Below are 22895 nucleotides of genomic sequence, written 5' to 3'. Positions count from 1 at the left end.
CCTATGTACAAGAATATAACTACTATAATACTGCCCCTGTGTACAAGAATATAACTACTATAATACTGCTCCTATGTACAAGAATATAACTACTATAATACTGCCCCTGTGTACAAGAATATAACTACTATAATACTGCCCCTATGTACAAGAATATAACTACTTTAATACTGCCCCCGATATACAAGAATATAACTACTATAATACTGCTCCTATGTATAAGAATATAACTACTATAATACTGCCCCTATGTACAAGGATATAACTACTATAATACTGCTCCTGTGTACAAGAATATAACTACTATAATACTGCTCCTATTTACAAGAATATAACTACTATAATACTGCCCCCGATATACAAGAATATAACTACTATAATACTGCTCCTATGTACAAGAATATAACTACTATAATACTGCCCCCTATGTACAAGAATATAACTACTATAATACTGCTCCTATGTACAAGAATATAACTACTATAATACTGCTCCTATGTACAAGAATATAACTACTATAATACTGCCCCCGATATACAAGAATATAACTACTATAATACTGCTCCTATGTACAAGAATATCACTACTATAATACTGCCCCCTATGTACATGAATATAACTACTATAATACTGCCCCTATGTACAAGAATATAACTACTATAATACTGCTCCTATGTACAAGAATATAACTACTATAATACTGCTCCTATGTACAAGAATATAACTACTATAATACTGCCTCCAATATACAAGAATATAACTACTGTAATACTGCTCCTATGTACAAGAATATCACTACTATAATACTGCCCCCTATGTACATGAATATAACTACTATAATACTGCCCCTATGTACAAGAATATAACTACTATAATACTGTCCCCTATGTACAAGAATATAACTACTATAATACTGCCCCCTATGTACAAGAATATAACTACTATAATACTGCCCCTATGTACAAGAATATAACTGCTATAATACTGTCCCCTATGTACATGAATATAACTACTATAATACTGCCCCTATGTACAAGAATATAACTACTATAATACTGCCCCCTATGTACAAGAATATAACTACTATAATACTGCCCTATGTACAAGAATATAACTGCTATAATACTGCCCCCTATGTACAAGAATATAACTACTATAATACTGTCTCCTATGTACATGAATATAACTACTATAATACTGCCCCTATGTACAAGAATATAACTACTATAATACTGCCCCTATGTACAAGAATATAACTGCTATAATACTGCTCCTTATGTACTGGAATATAACTACTATAATACTGCCCCTATGTACAATAATATAACTACTGTAATACTGGTCCTATGTACAAGAATATAACTACTATAATACTGCCCCCTATGTACAAGAATATAACTACTATAATACTGCCCCTATGTACAAGGATATAACTACTATAATACTGCCCCCTATGTACAAGAATATAACTACTATAATACTGCTCCTATGTACAAGAATATAACTACTATAATACTGCCCCTATGTATAAGAATATAACTACTATAATACTGCTCCTATGTACAAGAATATAACTGCTATAATACTGCTCCTATATACAAGAATATAACTACTATAATACTACTCCTATATGTAAGAATATAACTACTATAATACTGCTTCTATGTACAAGAATATAACTACTATAATACTGCTCCTATGTACAAGAATATAACTACTATAATACTGCTCCTATGTACAAGAATATAACTACTATAATACTGCCCCTATGTACAAGAATATAACTGCTATAATACTGCCCCCTATGTACAAGAATATAACTACTATAATACTGCTCCTATGTACAAGAATATAACAACTGTAATACTGCTCCTATGTACAAGAATATAACTACTATAATACTGCTCCTATGTACAAGAATATAACTACTATAATACTGCTCCTATGTACAAGAATATAACTACTATAATACTGCCCCCTGTGTACAAGAATATAACTATTATAATACTGCTCCTATGTACAAGAATATAACTACTATAATACTGCTCCTATGTACAAGAATATAACTACTATAATACTGCCCCTGTGTACAAGAATATAACTACTATAATACTGCTCCTATGTACAAGAATATAACTACTATAATACTGCCCCTGTGTACAAGAATATAACTACTATAATACTGCTCCTATGTACAAGAATATAACTACTATAATACTGCCCCCTATGTACAAGAATATAACTACTATAATACTGCTCCCTATGTACAAGAATATAACTACTATAATACTGCTCCTATGTACAAGAATATAACTACTATAATACTGCCCCTATGTACAAGAATATAACTACTATAATACTGCCACTATGTACAAGAATATAACTACTATAATACTGCCCCTATGTACAAGAATATAACTACTATAATACTGCCCCTATGTACAAGAATATATCTACCATAATACTGGCCCCTATGTACAAGAATATAACTACTATAATACTGCCCTCTATGTACAAGAATATAACTACTATAATACTGCTCCCTATGTACAAGAATATAACTACTATAATACTGCTCCTATGTACAAGAATATAACTACTATAATACTGCTCCTATGTACAAGAATACAGTATATGTTGTACTGACCTGCCCAGCTCTGAACTTCCGGGTCGCCCCTCTCCACTCTCTCATAGTGGGGGGACAGTGATGGCTGGTAGTCCCGGGTTGGGTAGTAATATAGTCCTGATTCTGAGCCACTGTCCTATGAGAGATAATACAGTACAGTGTTGTCATTAGCTGCTATACTCCATTATCCCCATATCTTCGTGTCCCCCTCACCTGATAAGCGCTGCTTCCGGTCTCAGAGCCGCTGTCGATCAGTAATGTCTTCTTTGCTTGGGTGTTGATCAGTTCTCCATCTCCATACTCATTGAGGGCTCCATGGGTTGAGCTGCAGGGGACACAGACAGGAAGATTTAAATGGGTTGAATAGGTTTAGATATAAAGGTTGTTTTTTTTTTTCAGAAGCAGCTCCACTCTGTGGCTGTGTACGGAATTGCAGGTCACTTTTTCTACTACAAACCCTTTAAACTTTATACAGAAGCGTTCATCACTTCCATTATTTCTCTTACCTTTCATCTTTCTTCAGCACTTCTCCTGTGAATGAGCAGGAGAAAAAAAACAGAAACTTAGAATATGCAAAATCCACTATTGTGTTCATTTTAGGAATTATTTTGTTCTTTTACTGCATGGAAACTGTCAGCAAGCTGCTGGTGACTGATCTGCTATTAGTATTATCTGCATTTATATAGAAATTTGAGTGTTGAAGATTCTCTTGCCAAAGGGTTGGGGCTCACTTACGCCTTAAAGGGGTTGTTCAGTATGAACATATTGATGACCTTTCCATAGGATAGATCATTAATGTCAGATCGGTGGGTGCCCCACACCGCCACTATCCAGTTGTTATCACCTCTGCTGGTGGCTGGATATACACAGTTTACAGAGTGCAACATCGCAGCTCCATATAGTGGCCACTACAGGGTACTGCAGATCATTTCCTATTATAGAGATCAGTAAAGATCTTGCAGCCTGCTTGCTGACAGTTTCCAAATTAACTTTTTTTCCTCACCTTCCTTTATTTTTCTTCTGAATTTTCCAACTAGGCAGAAAACAATTCCTGCATTAGATAAGAGCAGAAGTGCCCCTCCTGCACCTATGGCGGCAAACATATACGGGCTCCATGGGAAATGATCTGATTGGGAGCAAAACATATATAAATAGTGAATGTTTTTCTTAATTTACTCTTTATAAAGTCTTTTTTTTACAGTAAAGTTTCTACATTGTGGCAACTTGTTTCTCCATGACTCCACCCACAACTAAATTGGTGTCTGACTCCACCCACAACTAAATTGGTGTCAGACTCCACCCACCTTTCCTGTGACAACTAGCCCAGGTTGGACTACTCACCAGTCTCTGGAGCAGGAAGAGCCGGTTGTGTGGGTTCAGGACTTTTCACATCAGTGTCCACTGAAAAATCAATGTAAGATCAAGCAAGGTTATTTTTAAAGAGATTATTTCCATTTTACATATCAGTATTGTTGGATAGTGGTTGTAAAAACAAGCACTTTTGCAATTTGTTGTGTATTAAAATTTTCAGCCGTTCTTGAGATATAAATGATTTTCTTTTCTTTACAGCAAGCTGCCATTGAGGGTTGGTCACCTAGGCAACGAGCTGTAAACAAAAGAAAAATATTCCTATCTCAAGAACGGAGAAAAAATTTAATAAGCAGTAAATTGCAAAAGTGCTAGTTTGTCCAAGCTCTATTCGAAAATAACCATTTTTCAAAATGGGGATAACCCCTTTAAGAAAACGTTTGTACAAGCACTATCAGACAATATCCATTTATCATGCTGAGAATAACCCTTTAAAGAAAAAATTTCCGCAAGTACTATCCAAAAATAACTATTTATCAAGTTGGGAATAATCCTTTAAAGGAAAACAACAGATAAAACTGTGCTATGCCTGGTACAGGGTGTGAGTTGTGTAGCTTGACACAAAAATGTGGACAGTGACTACCTGGCGTGGTGACGGTGAGTACAGCTCCACCATCTGCATAGTCGCTGTCTCCCAGGTTGTTGACGGCGTTCACAGAGAAGTTGTACACCATGCTGCCTTTCAGTCCAACTATAGTGAAGATGGTGGATTGGGGAGGGAAGACATCGACATACATGTAACTATCTGCACCGCTCATGCGATACCTGCAAAACGGAGGCATAATTCATTATCTGACCACTAGGCGGAGTATTACCCATGAAAACTATTAAGCCCAGCAATATCAAACCATGCTAGGAGTTGTAGTTTACAAGAGCTTGAAAGACACGGGTCGGAGACCACTGCTCCAAAGATTATTATTTGGAAGATTTTGAGAGTTTTTAACCTTATTTAAAAGAAAAAAATCCACTAACCTGACTCGAAACTGTTGCTCAACTCCACCATCAAATCCCTCCTTCCATCCCAAGGTCACTGAGTTATGAGTGAAGCTTAGGATCTTCAGATCGGTGGGAGGATCGGGACGACCTTTAGCGCAAAATAGAATTTGTGTTAGTAAGAGTCGCCACCCGGTGGCCAAAATGAGAATGACAATTGTCAAACAGAGGTTTATCCTTTATGGGGTCACATGTGAGTCCTGGAAAAATAAAAAAATTCAACTGTTTTTGATACGAGAAAAGTTGCAAGTGACCTTGTGGCTTTGTAAAAAGTTCTTTCTAAGTTTTAATTTTTGCAATGATCCCACAATCACCATTTCTAAAGGAATAGATTGGGCATTAGAATTGATGACAGCTCTAGATTGTCTTACTCGTGCTGACAAGTTGGATCGAGAAGCTGTCCACTCCCAAAGCATTGGTCGCCGTGCAGGTGAAGATGGCGTAATCATGCACCGCGCTGACGTTGGCGATGATCAGTGTGCTTCTGTGGATCCAGAACTCGTGAGATGTCTTCACGGAATACCTAAAAAAGTGATAGCGTGGACATGGAGGACCTGGCACCATAAAAATCCCTCCTCATAGTACATATGTCACATCCAAAAAATTGGGGGATCAACAAAGAATTCAAAAAGTTGCTTTAAAAAAATACAGGTGAGAAATTTAGCATTGTTCACCCTGAATACCTGGGGTTTTTAAAGTCTAGGGTAATGCCATTTTTCGCCCAGCTAAAGGCCACATTCGGGATGCCCTCGGCTTTACATTCGAGCCCCGTCGATGTTTTCCCGTCTCCTGGAACTGCCACTTTGCTCAGGTGAACGCCTTTCTCTATCTCTGGTTTAACTGAAGAAAACAGAAATCACCATACAGTGTCATGGTGGAGTACAGGGGTCAACAGAGGAGAAGGGTCCTCAGCTACTATTGTTGGCCTGTCTGACCCTCAGGCGCACTATTTCCTGTGAGGATTACAGGGGCTTCTCCCCAGGAAAATAAGTAAATAAAATGATAAATAATTTTAGAATTTGTGTTTTTATATTAAGAAACAAAATTACAAAAAGTATCCCATTTATATTTTAAAATTAAAGTGATAATTTCATCTTAAAGGGGACCTGTTACTTGCCTTAAATATGTATTTTTTTCATCTGATATAAATTCCGCTGTTCTCCTGAATCCAGCGTTGATTTTCTTTTGTTCCTGCGCCTCTCCGACCCTGAGATATGGCCTCTTCTTCCCTGTCTATAAATCTAGTCTTTTGACCCAGTGGGCGTGGTCTTCAGCTCTCCTCTGTATCTTCTTGATGACCACGCCCATTTCTCTAACAAGACCATATGTATATAGAAAGGGCCATAACTTATGAACGGAACGGCGCAGAAACAAAAGAAGAACAACACCGGATTCGGGAGAACAGCGGCATTTACACCAGGTAAAAATTGTGTATATTTTTGGGAAGTGAAAAGTCCCCTTTAAAGCAAAAATATTACAAAAAGATTAAGCTTTTTCTGGACAATCCCTTTAAGTGTTTTGACACTTGGAATTTTAGAGTAAATCCCACTTACAACGCACAACCAGACGGGCATCAGCCTTGACAGCTGGGGGGATCCCATTATCCACAGTGCACTCGTAACGCCCGGCGTCTGTCCTCTTGGCGTCGTTGATAATGAGCCGCCCTTTGACACCATCAACCTGTTTTTCCAAACTGGACAAGTCTCTCTCCTCATCTCCCTGGTAGTGGGAAAACAGGAGGATGTAGACATTGATGGGGATGATTGGACCCAGCCATTTTCATCATTCAGAAATCAGCCCCACCACGATACATGACATGAGAGGCAAGAACAAGGCCATAGAGAAGATCCATACCAGCCATCTCCACTGAAACATGGTATCGCTCACAGGATTTGCATCTGCAATGCACACGAGCTCCGCTCTCCCCCCCAAGTCCACTTCTGTTGGGTCGACGAGGCTGCGAATGGTCGGAGAATCTGTGGGTGAAAACAAAAACATATATCTGCCATCACTGGCTCTATATCCTATATATAATATATCTCATTTGTTTTGTTTTTTTTATAAAAAGTGCATGGAAACCATAGACAAGCTGCTGTTGACTGATCTTTCATTTTATTCCAATTATTACATAAACATCCAAAAACCTAATACTTTAAATGGAGCAGTGAGATGAGGTATTAAGGTGCTACCAAGACAATCAGACACATAATCCACTCTAGAGTCATAAAATAACAGTACCAGATCCGTCAACAGCAGCTTGCTAATGGTTTCCATTTATTTTATTTATATATTTTTTAAATAAAATAAAAAATAAACTTTTGTGATTACAGAGATGATTTAATTATCTTAATTAAGGGCAGAGGTTCACTTTAAAGTCACCTAAAGGACGCCAAATACAAAAGAGCAACTAATGGTGTTCACAGGTGAGGTTTTGGCAATATTTCGAGTTGTCAATAAAACTTACAGCCCATCCTTCCCGTTCTGTCATGCACAGTACAGACCAAAAGTTTGGACACACCTTCTGATTTAAAGATTTTTCTGTATTTTCATGACTATGAAAATTGTACATTCACACTGAAGGCATCAAAACTATGAATTAACACATGTGGAATTATATACTTAACAAAAAAGTGTGAAACAACTGAAAATATGTCTTATATTCTAGGTTCTTCAAAGTAGCCACCTTTTGCTTTGATGATTGCTTTGCACACTCTTGGCATTCTCTTGATGAGCTTCAAGAGGTAGTCACCGGAAATGGTCTTCACTTCACAGGTGTGCCCTGTCAGGTTTAATAAGTGGGATTTCTTGCCTTATAAATGGGGTTGGGACCATCAGTTGTGTTGTGCAGAAGTCTGGTGGATACACAGCTGATAGTCCTACTGAATAGACTGTTAGAATTTGTATTATGGCAATAAAAAAGCAGCTAAGTAAAGAAAAACGAGTGGCCATCATTACTTTAAGAAATGAAGGTCAGTCAGTCCGAAAAATTGGGAAAACTTTGAAAGTGTCCCCAAGTGCAGTTGCAAAAACCATCAAGCGCTACAAAGAAACTGTCGCACATGAGGACCGCCCCAGGAAAGGAAGACCAAGAGTCACCTCTGCTTCTGAGGATAAGTTTATCTGAGTCGCCAGCCTCAGAAATCGCAGGTTAACAGCAGCTCAGATTAGAGACCAGGTCAATGCCACACAGAGTTCTAGCAGCAGACACATCTCTACAACAACTGTTAAGAGGAGACTTTGTGCAGCAGGCCTTCATGGTAAAATAGCTGCTAGGAAACCACTGCTAAGGACAGGCAACAAGCAGAAGAGACTTGTTTGGGCTAAAGAACACAAGGAATGGACATTAGACCAGTGGAAATCTGTGCTTTGGTCTGATGAGTCCAAATTTGAGATCTTTGGTTCCAACCACCGTGTCTTAGTGCGACGCAGAAAAGGTGAACGGATGGACTCTACATGCCTGGTTCCCACCGTGAAGCATGGAGGAGGAGGTGTGATGGTGTGGGGGTGCTTTGCTGGTGACACTGTTGGGGATTTATTCAACATTGAAGGCATACTGAACCAGCATGGCTACCACAGCATCTTTCAGCAGCATGCTATTCCATCCGGTTTGCGTTTAGTTGGACCATCATTTATTTTTCAACAGGACAATGACCCCAAACACACCTCCAGGCTGTGTAAGGGCTATTTGACCAAGAAGGAGAGTGATGGGGTGCTACGCCAGATGACCTGGCCTCCACAGTCACCAGACCTGAACCCAATCGAGATGGTTTGGGGTGAGCTGGACCGCAGAGTGAAGGCAAAAGGGCCAACAAGTGCTAAGCATCTCTGGGAACTCCTTCAAGATTGTTGGAAGACCATTTCCGGTGACTATCTCTTGAAGCTCATCAAGAGAATGCCAAGAGTGTGCAAAGCAGTCATCAAAGCAAAAGGTGGCTACTTTGAAGAACCTAGAATATAAGACATATTTTCAGTTGTTTCACACTTTTTTGTTAAGTATATAATTCCACATGTGTTAATTCATAGTTTTGATGCCTTCAGTGTGAATGTACAATTTTCATAGTCATGAAAATACAGAAAAATCTTTAAATGAGAAGGTGTGTCCAAACTTTTGGTCTGTACTGTATATATTTCAAAATTGGAGATATTTAATATAACATTGTGATTTAATGTATATTTTCCGGTGCACGGCAGATTATCAGCCCAGCAAACCCTTGGAAAGATATCGGCTGATAACAGAGAGCAAATACAATCGACATGACAAGTAATATTACAATATAAAAATGTGCTAAATTTTTATATGGGGTCTTACAGTGAACATCCAGCTGTACCACAGTGCTGTTCTTCCCCTCTTTGTTCTCACAGGTTACGCTGTATACCCCAGAGTCGGCTCGACTTACATTCCATATCTCTAGAGAGCCGGCTCCTTTCAGGTGGTGTCTGTGAGCTCCTTCTGCCAAAATAAAAGTGTATAGGACCATACATAACTCACCGTTATAGTAGAGAAGTGTTACTACAGATTTGTGCAGGGAGGTGTAATACTGCAGTGTGGCCACTAGATGTCACTGTTGTACCATCCATAGTAAAGAATTAGCGCTGCACGGATTATTGGCTTGTGTGTAAGGTGCAGGCTGCGGACTGACTCCTCCGAGCTATGAAGTGGGAGTCTATGTTTTATTAAAAGGGGTTTGAGGTACGTTGAATAATGCATCACACGGCTGTGGTAACCTAATGCCGCAGCATATGTACATTCGTGGAAAGCTGTCATAACCTTTTCAGTGCCATATGCGCGCCGTTAAACATGATTTCGTATTATTTCATGACTTTCATTATTTGTGGATCGTCAGCAGTAACTTTACTGGATGGATTTGTCTGACTCTGCTGCTTCAGTTGCCGATGATATCGAGGAGAGGTGAAAATCTCCGAACCTCGCTCCTCGGAGATGTAAAGGGGTCCTTATAAATTCATGAGGATTCGACAGTAATTGATTTATGTCTTATATATAGTAGCTGAAGCCTCCGTATATAGAACAGATGGCATGGTGGTCCCTGCTCTTATATTTTGGTGTTCTGCGTGCACTTGTAGATGAAGATGCAAGGAATACACAGATTGGGTCACCCCTGCACCTACAGTACAAGCAGACACAGACAGGGAACCTGCTCGATCACAAATAGGATAAAAAAAATATTCCAAAATGTCCGTGCATTTCACATACAGAGGAAAAAATCTAACATTTACGCAAAAATTTCGATCAAACAACAAAAAAAAGGGAGGGCTGGAGGTCATTTGAACCAAAAAAATTTGCAACTTTTTAAAAAGTTGCTGAATTGGATGGAAAACATCTAGACTACAAAAACCAAGCCCATGACGTTGAGCAGAGAAAAAGGACAGACAAGAAGAAAAGAGACGACTTCAAAATAGACGCAACTTCAATGGAGAATTTGTCGCAAAAAATACAGTCTATGGGCAGAAAACAATAGACTCAAAAAACACACAAAATGCAATAATGAATCGAGCCCCTGGTTCTCATTGAAATCATGGGTTGTAATACTTAAGTTCCCCTGCGGAGGTGCTGCTGGCTCATTAGACACTTACTGATGGATTCCCCCACAAACTACAGTTGATTGCTTCAGGACTCAATCTTCATACCATCTCACCTCGGTTCAGTACTTGTCCTCGTAGACTCCAGGTGTAGTTGACGGCAATAGGGTTAGCCCGGATGTACAATGGGATGAGGGCTGCACCATGTTCCACGGCTTGGACAACCTTTGGCTGCTCATCGGTGAATTCTGGTGGAACTAAAACACAAGTTAGCTTTCAGAATATTCTCTATCTACAGTAAATGATGGAGTCTTCACTCATCGTTGGCCAATCTGAGTTGACTGTCATTGATTGTGTCTTGCCCTCCACTGTCACATGTATGTAGTTGATAGAGATCGCATTATATCCCGGATGGCTTGGCCATCATTTATAGTCAGTAAGATATCTCCAGCTCAGATCCCTTCATATTTGGTTCTGGTCTTGGACCCAAGAGCCTAAAGATTGGTTCCTCTATGGCCAGCATGAGAGTGTAGAACAAAGTCATGGGGTGGTCATCTCAATTCTGGTACAACTGAAAGGGTTAGCACTTATACAAGTCAACGAACTCATGAGAAGTTTAGACACGACTGGTGGTACTCACACAGAATATTGAGCTTGTAGAAGGTGTTGACAGTCTCACTCAAGGCTTTGCTGTAGGCCTCACAGGAGACAAGTTTTCCATTGTCTGCTGAGGATACTTTCATAGTGACTCTGCTGGAAGTTGACTTTCCACCAAATTCTACATTCCTCATCCCCAGATCTTTTCCATTCAATCTGTTAAAGAGAAATGTCAGTTGTTTGGAGAGTTAATTGGTTAGTTGAGTAGTTAGTTCGTATGGTGTTTTGGTTGGTTATGTGGTTGGTTGGTAGGTTGATCAGTTGGTTTGTCGGCTTATTCGCTGAGTATTTGATTGGTCAGTTTGTTGTTTGGTTGCTTGGGTTTTGTGTTTGGTTGGTAGGCTGGTCCATTGCTTAGTTGCTAACGAGATATGTTAGTGGTATGGTTGGTTGCATGTTTGGTTGGTGGTTCAATGGTCTGTAGGTGTTTGGTTGGCAAATTGGTTGGGTTTGGGGTAGATTCGTAGACTGGAAAGTTGTTTAGGCTTTTGGTCAGGTAGGTGGTTGGTTGTGTTTTTAAATAGTCTGGTGCTTTGTTTTGGAGTAAGTTGGTTGGGTGGTTAGTAAGTTAGATGTTTGGTGACTACGGCGTTTGTGTGCTTGGGTTGTTGACTGGTAGATTGTAGATTTCATCGGTTGGTTAGGCGATATGTAGGCTTTCTGGTTGGTTAGTTAATTGGTTTGGTGGTCAGTTGATTTGAGGACAGATTGGTTGAGTGATTGGTAGACTGCTAGGTTGTTTTAGTGGGTGGTTAGTTGGTAAGTCAATTATGTGGTTAGTTGGTTGGAGGATCATATGGTTCCCCATATAAAAAAAATTTGTATTCAGTATGCATTAAAAACGTGGGACCAACAGAAAAAGATGATCTGGAAATTATGCGATAACATTTTTTACCAGATAAATAATTGGATAGCGCTAAATTGTCCCTACCTAAAATCCTATTGATAAATCCTGCCTAACCACGGAGGTTGGCACCCTATTAACAATAACGATTATGGCACCCCCCATTCTCGATAGCTATCCCTAATATGCCCTCTCATTCCATAGTGCATCCACGGGAAAAAACATTTTTGCCAACTGTAAAACCACGGGTGAGGCATATATGGCCACTTGCACGTGTCCCCTCAATTATGTGGGTAAAACTAAGAGGGAATTTAGAAGAAGGGTGGGTGAGCGCCTGGAAGACGTTGGCCATGGGCGAGACACCCCATTATAGCGAGACGTATGAATACATGCCACATGGTTGAGATCAAGGATTTATCTTTCTGTGTCGTAGAGGTGGTGAAACCAAATGTAAGGGGAGGGGATCATAATAGGAGCATTCTCAAGAAGAAAAGTGGGCGGGATCTTCAGATTAGACTCACTCACTCCTAAGGGTCTGAGTGAGTAGTTATCTTTTGCACATTATCTATAAGATTTTTGGTACCAGAGTTTAACTACATTGATACCTTGTTACTGGGGTCCTTGTTTTTGGGGATCTATGAGTACATGATTACATCTATATACATCTTAGGCCCCCTTCACACATCAGTGTTTCCAGTATGTGTGGTGACAGTGTACTAAAGACACACGTACTCCTATTACAATCTATGGGACTGTGTAAATGTCTGTGTGTTTTCAAGGGTGTGGACAGCCTTGTCCCTGCCCCTGAAGATGGCGTTGAGTGATAAGAGTAGTGTCGTGCGTCTTTACTGCATTTTATTGTGTCATGTTAAGTGTGAACTTTGTTTTGTTTTAGTAATTTACAGTAATGTAACTAAAGTATAGTTAAATGATTGGGACTAGCCCAGAGTGGGAGGGGGTAGGTAAGTAAAAAGGGGAACCACTTAGTGGGTTAAGTAGTCAGCTAAAGTGTTCGTTGGAGGCAAGGTAAAGTTCAAGGTGCAGTGGGCTGGAATCACAGTGTGTGCAAAATGTTCTGGCGTAAAAAAAACTCCCCGGACATTTCTGCAACGTCCGTAGTCCACGACTTGATACAGGTGCTATGGGGAGCACTTCAACCCCTTCCGTACAGAGGAAGATGGACGTGGAACCGCGTGAGTGAAAAGTAGCAGATCTTATGAATGCTGCGGTGCCGGATAGGGAATCCCTAGGGCTAACAGGATCTGTTAAAGTAGGGATAGTCCAAGCTGAACGTAAGAAAATGATGGAAATGTACTGTGTGAACAAAGCAAGTGGCGAAGGGTGCTCTGCCCAATACTGCATGCACAGCTACCGCCCTGGGCACCTTACATTTTCACACGGACCGTGTGTGACCCAGAAGTGGACATGTCCATTTTTTCCTGCAGCACAGACATCAATACGTCCCACAGACGTGCACACGGATGACATAAAGTGTGACATCCGTGCGCACCATCCGTGTGACACGTACCGGAATAGAATGCAGAACAGAAATGCCAGATGTTTAGGTGTTAGATGTGCATAGACCCCTCTCCATTATTTACCCCAGAGGTTGATGCCATCTGTGATTTTTGACAAGTCAACGCTGTGATCAAACCCAACTATCATTAACCTAATTGCCACCGCACCGGGGCAATTGGGAAGAGCAGGGCAAAGTGCCAAAATTGGCGCATTTAATGTGATTCTCCACTTCTGGTATGGCTGCAAGCTTTTATTTTTAGACTTGGAAGGGCCCAATAACCAAGGACTTTCCCTGCCTGATAATATCAGCCCACAGCTGTCTGCTTTACCTTGTCTGGTTATCAAAAACAATTTTTCATTTATTTCTTTATTAACAAGTACAGTAAACTACACATGCAATACACTAATTAGATATCTCACAGATATCTATCATTTTTTATCTATCTATCTATCTATCTCTATCTTTGCACATCTTTAACACCAAAACATCTGTCATTTCCCTTCTGCATTCTATTCTATTACACGGACGGCACACATGTACATATGGACACAGGATAACACTGGTACTAATTTTTCCTGTACCGAAAATATCAGGATTTGTGAAAGAGACCCTATGCATTTAGTATATTATAGTACGGCCTCAGAGGAACTCAAAAAATATATTACTTTGTCATTTATGTATATTGATATATATTTATATGTATTGACTCATTATCATACGGTGTCCCTTATAGATCTATTGCTAAGACGGAGAAAACATGAAATCAGCGAGCAGTATGGAAACTTCATGTAATGAGATGATGGAGATGATGCGTCATATCCCTGCAGCGCATGAATGTCATTTCAGGGTAGGCGCATTCGCATTGATATATCAATTGGTGAGCTCGAGGCTGGAGCGCACGCTTACAGTCATGCGCACCTGCTATGATGCGTGCGTTCTGCCTTGGAACGCGCTCGCTATTTCCGTTCATCTGGTGCGTGCACTCCTAGGTGGAACACACTTACTGTTTCCGGTCATGTGCAGATGATATAAGAGGCATGCAGAGCGATCTCGACATTACAGACCTCCAGTGTATCAAAGTAGGCGGGCGCATGCACAATAGAAATATAGAAACCATAGGTCTGTTTAGTTCAATACCCTGTGTCACTCTTGGGTAAAACAAATAGTTCCTGCGGGTGTATTGTTTTATCTAGGCGGACTATTTAAACTTGGGCATACTATTTCCAGCCAGTCATATCACATCTGGCATCCTGCGTTTCGCCAAATGCTTCATCAGGAGGCCTGATACAGATAAGGCTTCCTGATGAAGCATTGAGTGAAACGCGTTGAGGCAGGCTATAAGGCCATATTTTGATAAGTATCTGTATATTTTCACTTCCCTTATTTTGGTTTGTTTTATTTTTTTATATTTTAGTTATGTTTAGTGAAGATTGTCAATGCATGGATTGCATGATGCACTGTATCTATAGGTTGCAAGGTGTTACAAAACACAGTGTTTTGTGTATCTCAAATGCTAGAGACAATGTCGATATTTGTCGAGGAGCAGGGGTGCCATTATCGTTATTATTAATAGGGTGCCAGCCTCCGCAGTTAGGCAGGATTTCTCGATTGGATTTTAGATAGGGACGATTTAGCCCTATTCAGTTATTTATCTGGTAAAGTTCTCCATCACGTAATTTCCAGATAATCTTTTTTTGTATGTTTGTTAGTCCCACATTTTAAATGGATATTGAATAAAAGTGTTTTTTGTATGGGGAACCATCTGATCCTCCAAACAACTATGTTACACTGTACATAATTGACCCCTGAGTCAATTTCTCTTTTTGTTATACTAGGATCAGATGGTTGGTCAGATGGGTGATTGGTTGGATTGCTGGTTGGCCTGTTGGGCTCATACATAGAGTATATGATATCAAGCTTACTACTCACATGACTCCATCCTTGATCCAAGATATGGTTGCCTCTGGATTACTACTCCCTGTTTTGCACTCTAGAGTGACGGTGCTTCCACGTTTATAATCTTTGGGTGGGGTGTCAATTTTAACATCAATCGGAGGAACTAAATAAGAAGAAAAGGAAACCGAGACCTGAAGAACATGGTGAAAAATCCAACCTAGCATTCAAAACATGGTGTCCGTCTCCTCTCCCATGTCATGGTGTTCCACTTCCTGTGGACCCTATTTCCAATCCCTTACCATATCACAGTTACGACATCTTTCTATTTTCATGTAGTTCCCAATGCCAGTAAATAAAATGACCTCTTACTCGCCCCATCACTCACACTGTATGTGCAGCTTGGTGGTGGCAGTCAGTGTGATCTTCCCTCCATTGTTGGAATTGCACCGGTACGTTGCCTGGTTGTCATTCGGCATAGTTTTGATGGTGATCTCTCTGGACACGATCTTCCCCGCAATTATCGTCTTTCCCTCAGACACCGTAGTCTTATCCTGAGTGTTTAAAAATAAAAAGTTTTCAATCGTTTCTGTAAAAAAAATTCTTTTTTTATATATTTTTTTTTTTAACCTTAAGCCAAACGAGTCGAGGTGCTGGGTGGCCACCGCTGGTGAGACAGGTCATCGTCACATGTGTTCCGGCCCGAAAACGAGTGTCCAACGGAGGAGCCTCAATCCAGACCTTTTGAGGAGGGTCTGAAAAGAACATGAACCCTTTAAGAAACAGGCCAATGACTCCATATTGGTTGTAGTGTCTTCATTACTAATATCCCGCTATCAACACATCCCAAGATGTCACAGGCAGCAGTGATCTGCCATGAAACCTTCACTTTTTTGTACCAATTTAAAAAAAAATGGCATTTATTCTTCTCCAAAGGGTCGTTACTGGAGGACCCAACCAAATTGGTGCATTATACATAAAGTCCATTGATTGCTGTAGGAACAATGTAATGCTTTACTTTCCCAGTGGAGGCGCTGGCTCCCTACGTTGACTAGTAGCAGGATCTCATCTCCTCTCTTGATAACCATTCACCTCCATGTAATGTTTGGAAAATGTGATTAGTAAAGCTAGAGGAAATGCTGGGGAATAACTTCCTGTGAAAGCCGTCCGTGGGCAAAACACACTGACATGTCCGTTTTTTATCAGCAGCACGGGGCGCAAAACGTCCTCCACACGTGCACACTGATGACAAACGGCGCCTGGGGAAAAGCGGTTCAGTTCGCGCTGTTCCCAGGCGCCAGGTGCTGAAAGCAGCACTCATCACTGTCGCATGGTATCCCTGAGATCAGTGTGACCATGCAACAATGATGGGAGTCGTATTCAGCACCCACTGTGTACATCGCATGTAAGATAAAGAAACAAAAAAATACTGTGTGGGTTCCCGCGTATTTTTCATTACCAGCATAGGGAAAGCCAACCCCTGGGGCTGATATTAATAATCTGGGGAAGGGACCATTAGCCCTAAATGTTCCCAGGCTATTAATAACAGCTCACAGCGATTTTCTTAGCGTTTACCGTCCAGTTTACAGGGAGACCCCAGAAAAAAAATGACGTAGGGTCCCCCTATAAATTCTAACCAGCAAAGACTAAACAGACAGCTGTGGACTGATAATAATAGCCAGGGAAAAGGCCATGGATCTTGGCCCCCTCCCAGGCTAATATGAGCCCTCTCACGGTCCTAGCGGTGATCTCATTGAAGTCACCGCAGTTCATCGGGCCGCTCATACTGAGCTGCCTATGGGAACCGCAGCTTCAGTGACCTATGGTAACCTCAATGACATTACCGCACGTCACTGAGGCTGTGCTCTCAGCAGCTCAGTGTCTCCTGGTATGTCAGGCTGAACGGTCGCATCATGCCACCGTTTAGCCTGGTATCCAGATGAAGCAGAGATGGATTACGTCGTGGGACAAATGGATTATCTTCTCGTTGGGCAGGTGAGGAATATGTTTTTTTTTATTTTTACTCTAATAAATTGGTAAACGAGTGTGGAGTGTGTTTATTTCAAATAATGGTGTCTGTCTTCCTTTTAATTAAAGGACTTTATACTGGGTGTTTCTTTTATAATATAACTATGGAGTTAGTAATGGGTGTGTTTTATAGACACCTCTCCATTACTAACCTCTGGGCTTGATGTCAGCTTACATTACAAAGCTGACATGAATCCCAATCCTATTACCCCACTTTCCACTGCACCAGGGAAAGACGGAAGAGAGAGGCTAAGCATCAGATTTATAGCATTTTATTGTTGCGCCATTTCTGGGGCCGCTGGATGATCAGGACCCTTTCCCTAGCTATTAATTTCAGCCCACAGCTGTCTGTTTAGCCTTTGCTGGTTAGAACTGATAGGGGGACCCCAAGTCTTTTTTTTTCTGGGGTCCCCCTGTAGAATAACCAGTAAACACTGGGCATACAGCTGCGAGCTGTTATTAATAGCCTGGGAACATTTATAGTTAATGGCCCCCTCCCCATATTATTAATATCAGCCCCCAGTGGTCGGCTTTACCTCTGATGGTTCTGAAAACTACGAGGGAAACCACGCATTTTTTTTGTAAAATTATTATTTTTTTTTTTTTAAAAAAAGCGCTTATTATATAACACACTGACATATTTCTATCTATTATCTCTCTATCATCTTTCTCCATCTTTGTACATTTAACACCTAAACATCGGTCATTTGTATTCTTCAGTCTATTCAAGTACTTTTCACACTGATGGTGCACACAGATGGCACACGGATGGTACACATGTACACACGGACAAACGTACATACGTATGCCACATGGATGGTGTCATTGTCACACAGATGGTACACGGACACAGACCACGGACCTCACCAGTACTGGTTTTCCCAGTACTGAAAATATAAGGATGTGTGAAAGCGATCTTACTTGAACTTGACCTTTTCAGTCTCTCCCTGCTGGATTAATCAGATTTTTATATATTTAGAGGAAAAACTTTCCCTACAGGAACAGTTTCTTATCAGACACAATGAGGCAGAGTTTTCCATACTCTTGCTGACTCACAGTTTACGCTGAGCTGGACATTATTCGCCTTGGTGTAGAGAAGAGCCTCGTTAAAAGCCTCGCAGGTCAGCGACATGCCGTTATGCTGCCTCTGGACCACTGTGGTCATATTCGACATTGTGATCTTCCCTCCATGATCCGACTGGAAATAGAATCATAGATAGAGAGAAGGTAGAGATGAGCGAACCCGAACTTAAAAGTTCAGGGTTCATACCGGACTAATCAACGAACACTGGATTTTCCCGGAAGTCTGTTGCAATGTTCAGAGTTCCAGGGAGAGAGAGAGAAAGAGAGAGGAAGAGAGAGGGAGGGAGAGGGAGAAAGAGAGGGAAAAAAAGAGAGAGGGAGAGAAAGAGAGAGGGAGGGAGGAAGAGAGAGGGAGAGAGAGGGAGAGAAAGAGAGAGGGGGAGCGGGAGCGGAAGAGAGAGGGAGGGTGAGAGAGAGTGGAAGAAAGAGGGAGGAAGAGGAGAGAGAGGAAGAAAGAGGGAGGGAGAGAGAGGGAGGGTGAGAGGGAGAAAGAGGAAGAGAGAGGGAGAGAGAGAGGAAGAGAGAGTGAGAGAGGAAGAGAGGGAGGTAGAGAGGAAGAAAGAGGGATGGAGAGAGAGGGAAAAAGAGAGGAAGAGGAAGGGACAGAGAGGAAGATAGAGGGAGAGCTAGTGAGAGGAAGAGAGAGGGAGAGAGAGAGGAAGAGGGAGAGAGAGAGAGGAAGGGAGAGAGGGAGAAAGAGACAGAGAGGGAGGGAGAGGGGAAGAAAGAGAGAGGGAGAGAGAGAGAGGAAAAGAGGGAAGGAGAGAGAAAGAGAGGAAGAGGGAGGGAGAGAGAGAGGAAGAGAGAGGGAGACATAGTGAGAGGAAGAAAGAGGAAGAAGGAGGAAGACAGAGGGAGAGAGGAAGAGGGAGGGAGAGAGGAAGAGGGAGAGGAGAGAGGAAGAGGGAGGGAGAGAGGAAGAGAGGGAGAGTGAAAGGGAGAGAAGGAGAGAGGGAGAGGGAGAGAGAAAGAGAGGGATAGGGAGAGGGAGCGAGAGTGAGAGGAAGAGAGAGGGAGGGAGAGAGGAAGAAAAAGAGAGAGATAGAGGGAGGGAGAAAGAGAGGGATAGGGAGGGAGAGAGAGAGAAAGAGAGAGAGGAAAGGAGAGTAAGGGAGTGAGAGAGGAAGACAGAGAGAGGATGAGAGAGGGAGGGGGAGAGATAGAGACAAAGGGGGAGAGAGAGGGAGAGAGAGAGGGAGAAAGAAAGAGAGGGAGAGAATATTTTCCAGATCAAAAGTTCTGGAATAAAGTTTGGGGCAGGTACCAGAACCCGAACTTACATGTGTCTGCTCATCCCTATTAGATACAGGTGCATTTCAGTAAATTAGAATATCATCAAAAAGTTAATTTATTTCAGTTCTTCAATACAAAAAGTGAAACTCCTATATTATATAGAGTCATTACACACAGAGGGATCTATTATATAGAGTCATTACACACAGAGGGATCTATTATATAGAGTCATTACACACAGAGGGATCTATTATATAGAGTCATTACACACAGAGGGATCTATTATATAGAGACATTACAGACAGAGGGATCTATTATATAGAGTCATTACACACAGAGGGATCTATTATATAGAGACATTACACACAGAGGGATCTATTATATAGAGTCATTACACACAGAGGGATCTATTATATAGAGTCATTACACACAGAGGGATCTATTATATGGAGTCATTACACACAGAGGAATCTATTATATAGAGACATTACACACAGAGGGATCTATTATATAGAGTCATTACACACAGAGGGATCTATTATATAGAGTCATTACACACAGAGGGATCTATTATATAGAGTCATTACACACAGAGCGATCTATTATATAGAGTCATTACACACAGAGGGATCTATTATATAGAGACATTACACACAGAGGGATCTATTATATAGAGTCATTACACACAGAGAGATCTATTATATAGTCATTACACACAGAGGGATCTATTATATAGAGTCATTACACACAGAGGGATCTATTATATAGAGACATTACAGACAGAGCAATCTATTATATAGAGTCATTACACACAGAGGGATCTATTATATAGAGTCATTACACACAGAGGGATCTATTATATGGAGTCATTACACACAGAGGGATCTATTATATAGAGACATTACACACAGAGGGATCTATTATATAGAGTCATTACACACAGAGGGATCTATTATATAGAGACATTACACACAGAGGGATCTATTATATAGAGTCATTACACGCAGAGGGATCTATTATATAGAGTCATTACACACAGAGGGATCTATTATATAGAGTCATTACACACAGAGCGATCTATTATATAGAGTCATTACACACAGAGGGATCTATTTCACGTGTTTATTTCTGGTAATGTTGATGATTATGGCTTACAGCCAATGAAAGCACAAAAGTCATTATCTCAGTAAATTAGAATAATTAACAAAAACACCTGCAAAGGCTTCCTAAGCGTTTAAAAAGGTCCCTTAGTCTGTTTCAGTAGGCTCCACAATCATGGGGAGAACATACAAACTCCTTGCAGATGTTGTCCTTGGTGGGATTTGAACCCAGGACCCCAGGTCTGTAGGGCTGTAGTGCTTACCACTGAGCCACCGTGCTGCCCAGATAAGTTAAGTAGAATGATAACTTATTACTCACATCAATTACAGTGACTACAGTATTCTCCAGCTCTGCAGCCCCCAGCCACCAGCGGATGTGCACGGGGGGATTACTTGATGTAGTGAAACAAGAGAACGATAGAGACGTATTTTCTGGACCACTGGAAGATCCCAGAATTGTTACTTTGGTGGGAAGAACTAGGTGAAAAACAAATTAGATAACTTTAAAAGAAAATGTTGCAGAATCCCTGCTGTGCCATGCCAGGGCGATGTAGACAATGCCTTTTCTTGCTCCCAAAAAAAGCATCAGTTCAGACATTTCTATTGTTATGTATGACTGAGAGACTAGTGGGGGGGCGCTATTGTTGTAGTTACTATGCAAAACATCTGGGACCTGCAGTGGTGAAAAGTGGTATTGCAAGTAACAAGATGATGCTGCGAGTATGAGCACCAAACAGACTGGAAAGAAATATCCCAAATTGTGTCCCTTTTTTATCATAATATATAAATTTAGACTAGATTATATGACATTATATTATATATAGTATGTATGGTAAGTAGAAACTTATAGAAGTTACTCACAGAGGACAGTAAGTGTGATGCTGGCTCGGAGGACCCCCTGTGTCACGTGATTGAGGGCCTCGCAGCTTACAACGGCCTGATTATGCTCTGGCTTGATAGTCATAATCAGGACACTTTTAGAAAGTCTCTTGTTATTGTCTGTCTCCCAGCGGTTATACACCACTTTTTCATTCTAGAGGAAAAGTAAAGAAATTAAAACCCGTGTAAACTTCTCTGCTCAGACAGGTTGAATGTCTGTAAATAATGGTCGAGTGATAGAGCAGCAGTTCAAAGCAGCTTGTGAAAGAGCAGAAGCTAGGCAGTTAAAACAGCATCTTGGTTAAAAAGTTTTATAACTTTGCAAATGCTGATCAATAGTTTACAAAAAGTTTCATTACTCTTTAACCTGCCCTGTGGTGTCACTGCAGAGAAATAGAACACTACCTCCACCACAGATGATAGCTGAAGGTCCCAGCAAGATATACTGTCATCAGCTTATCATTAGGAAACCCTTTAAAAAAGGATTATACAAAATAATGACCTGTCTTTCTTACCTAAAATGACCACAATGACTCTCAGAAAACTCACCTCTAACCACTGCAGAGTTGCTAAAGGATTTCCACTATGAGATGTGCAGGTCAGTTCCAAAGGTTCCTCAGACTTAACAGATGATCCTTTATTACTTTGAATGACTGGGATGTCAGGGGGGACTATATTGGGAAATGAGAAAGTTGAGTATGAAGACCCCTTCCCAGTCTCTCAAAGAATACAGCTACCTATGGACATTACTGTTTTCTTGGGGCATCTTGTTGAATATAACATATACATTTGGGCTGTCTAACCTTTCTACTTCTACAATTGGGGGCACATTGATGTTATACGTTGGATTTTTCTCATCTAGTCTAATTGTATCCTCCAAGATAAATGGTGCCCTCTGTATAATTTTAGCCAAAACATTTGGTCATCTTGAATATCTTTTATGGACAAACTAGCTACAAATATAATCATAAAATAGGGGATTTATAGTAACTGAGATGTGTATGGTTTGTACAGTATAGCATTGTCTCACACAGCACATTCATGGTGAAGCTCACGGTCAGTGGTGTCTGAAGAGCTGGATTTAGCGCAGAGCAAACCAGTAGTTTTCCATTATCTGCACTTTGTGGGATGACC

At 40.8% G+C, this 22895-nt stretch overlaps 1 protein-coding gene across 1 annotated transcript in view; it reads right to left on the bottom strand.

Annotated features, from left to right (window-relative positions):
• Positions 1–22895, bottom strand: part of NPHS1 (NPHS1 adhesion molecule, nephrin) — a 47169-nt gene that overhangs the window by 8921 nt on the left and 15353 nt on the right. Inside the window, exons 7-28 of the mRNA XM_073657558.1 lie at positions 22792–22895; positions 22311–22432; positions 21744–21915; positions 21202–21359; positions 18523–18664; positions 16069–16193; positions 15827–15992; positions 15475–15604; positions 11166–11338; positions 10642–10782; positions 9297–9437; positions 6842–6963; positions 6541–6706; positions 5671–5827; positions 5359–5510; positions 4967–5078; positions 4578–4759; positions 3968–4027; positions 3630–3752; positions 3133–3157; positions 2840–2951; positions 2648–2762 (exon numbers count right to left, since the gene is read on the bottom strand). Coding sequence (XP_073513659.1) covers positions 2648–2762; positions 2840–2951; positions 3133–3157; positions 3630–3752; positions 3968–4027; positions 4578–4759; positions 4967–5078; positions 5359–5510; positions 5671–5827; positions 6541–6706; positions 6842–6963; positions 9297–9437; positions 10642–10782; positions 11166–11338; positions 15475–15604; positions 15827–15992; positions 16069–16193; positions 18523–18664; positions 21202–21359; positions 21744–21915; positions 22311–22432; positions 22792–22895 — 2900 coding nt within the window. The remainder of the gene's footprint in view (positions 1–2647; positions 2763–2839; positions 2952–3132; positions 3158–3629; positions 3753–3967; positions 4028–4577; positions 4760–4966; positions 5079–5358; positions 5511–5670; positions 5828–6540; positions 6707–6841; positions 6964–9296; positions 9438–10641; positions 10783–11165; positions 11339–15474; positions 15605–15826; positions 15993–16068; positions 16194–18522; positions 18665–21201; positions 21360–21743; positions 21916–22310; positions 22433–22791) is intronic.

This window comes from Phyllobates terribilis, unplaced genomic scaffold (genome assembly GCF_046119375.1).
Source record: "Phyllobates terribilis strain yellow unplaced genomic scaffold, ASM4611937v1 Scaffold_12__6_contigs__length_324123572, whole genome shotgun sequence".
Classification (NCBI taxonomy): domain Eukaryota; kingdom Metazoa; phylum Chordata; class Amphibia; order Anura; family Dendrobatidae; genus Phyllobates; species Phyllobates terribilis.
The sequence above is the reverse complement of the archived record's forward strand: the minus strand, read 5'-3'. Positions and strand labels throughout refer to the sequence as shown.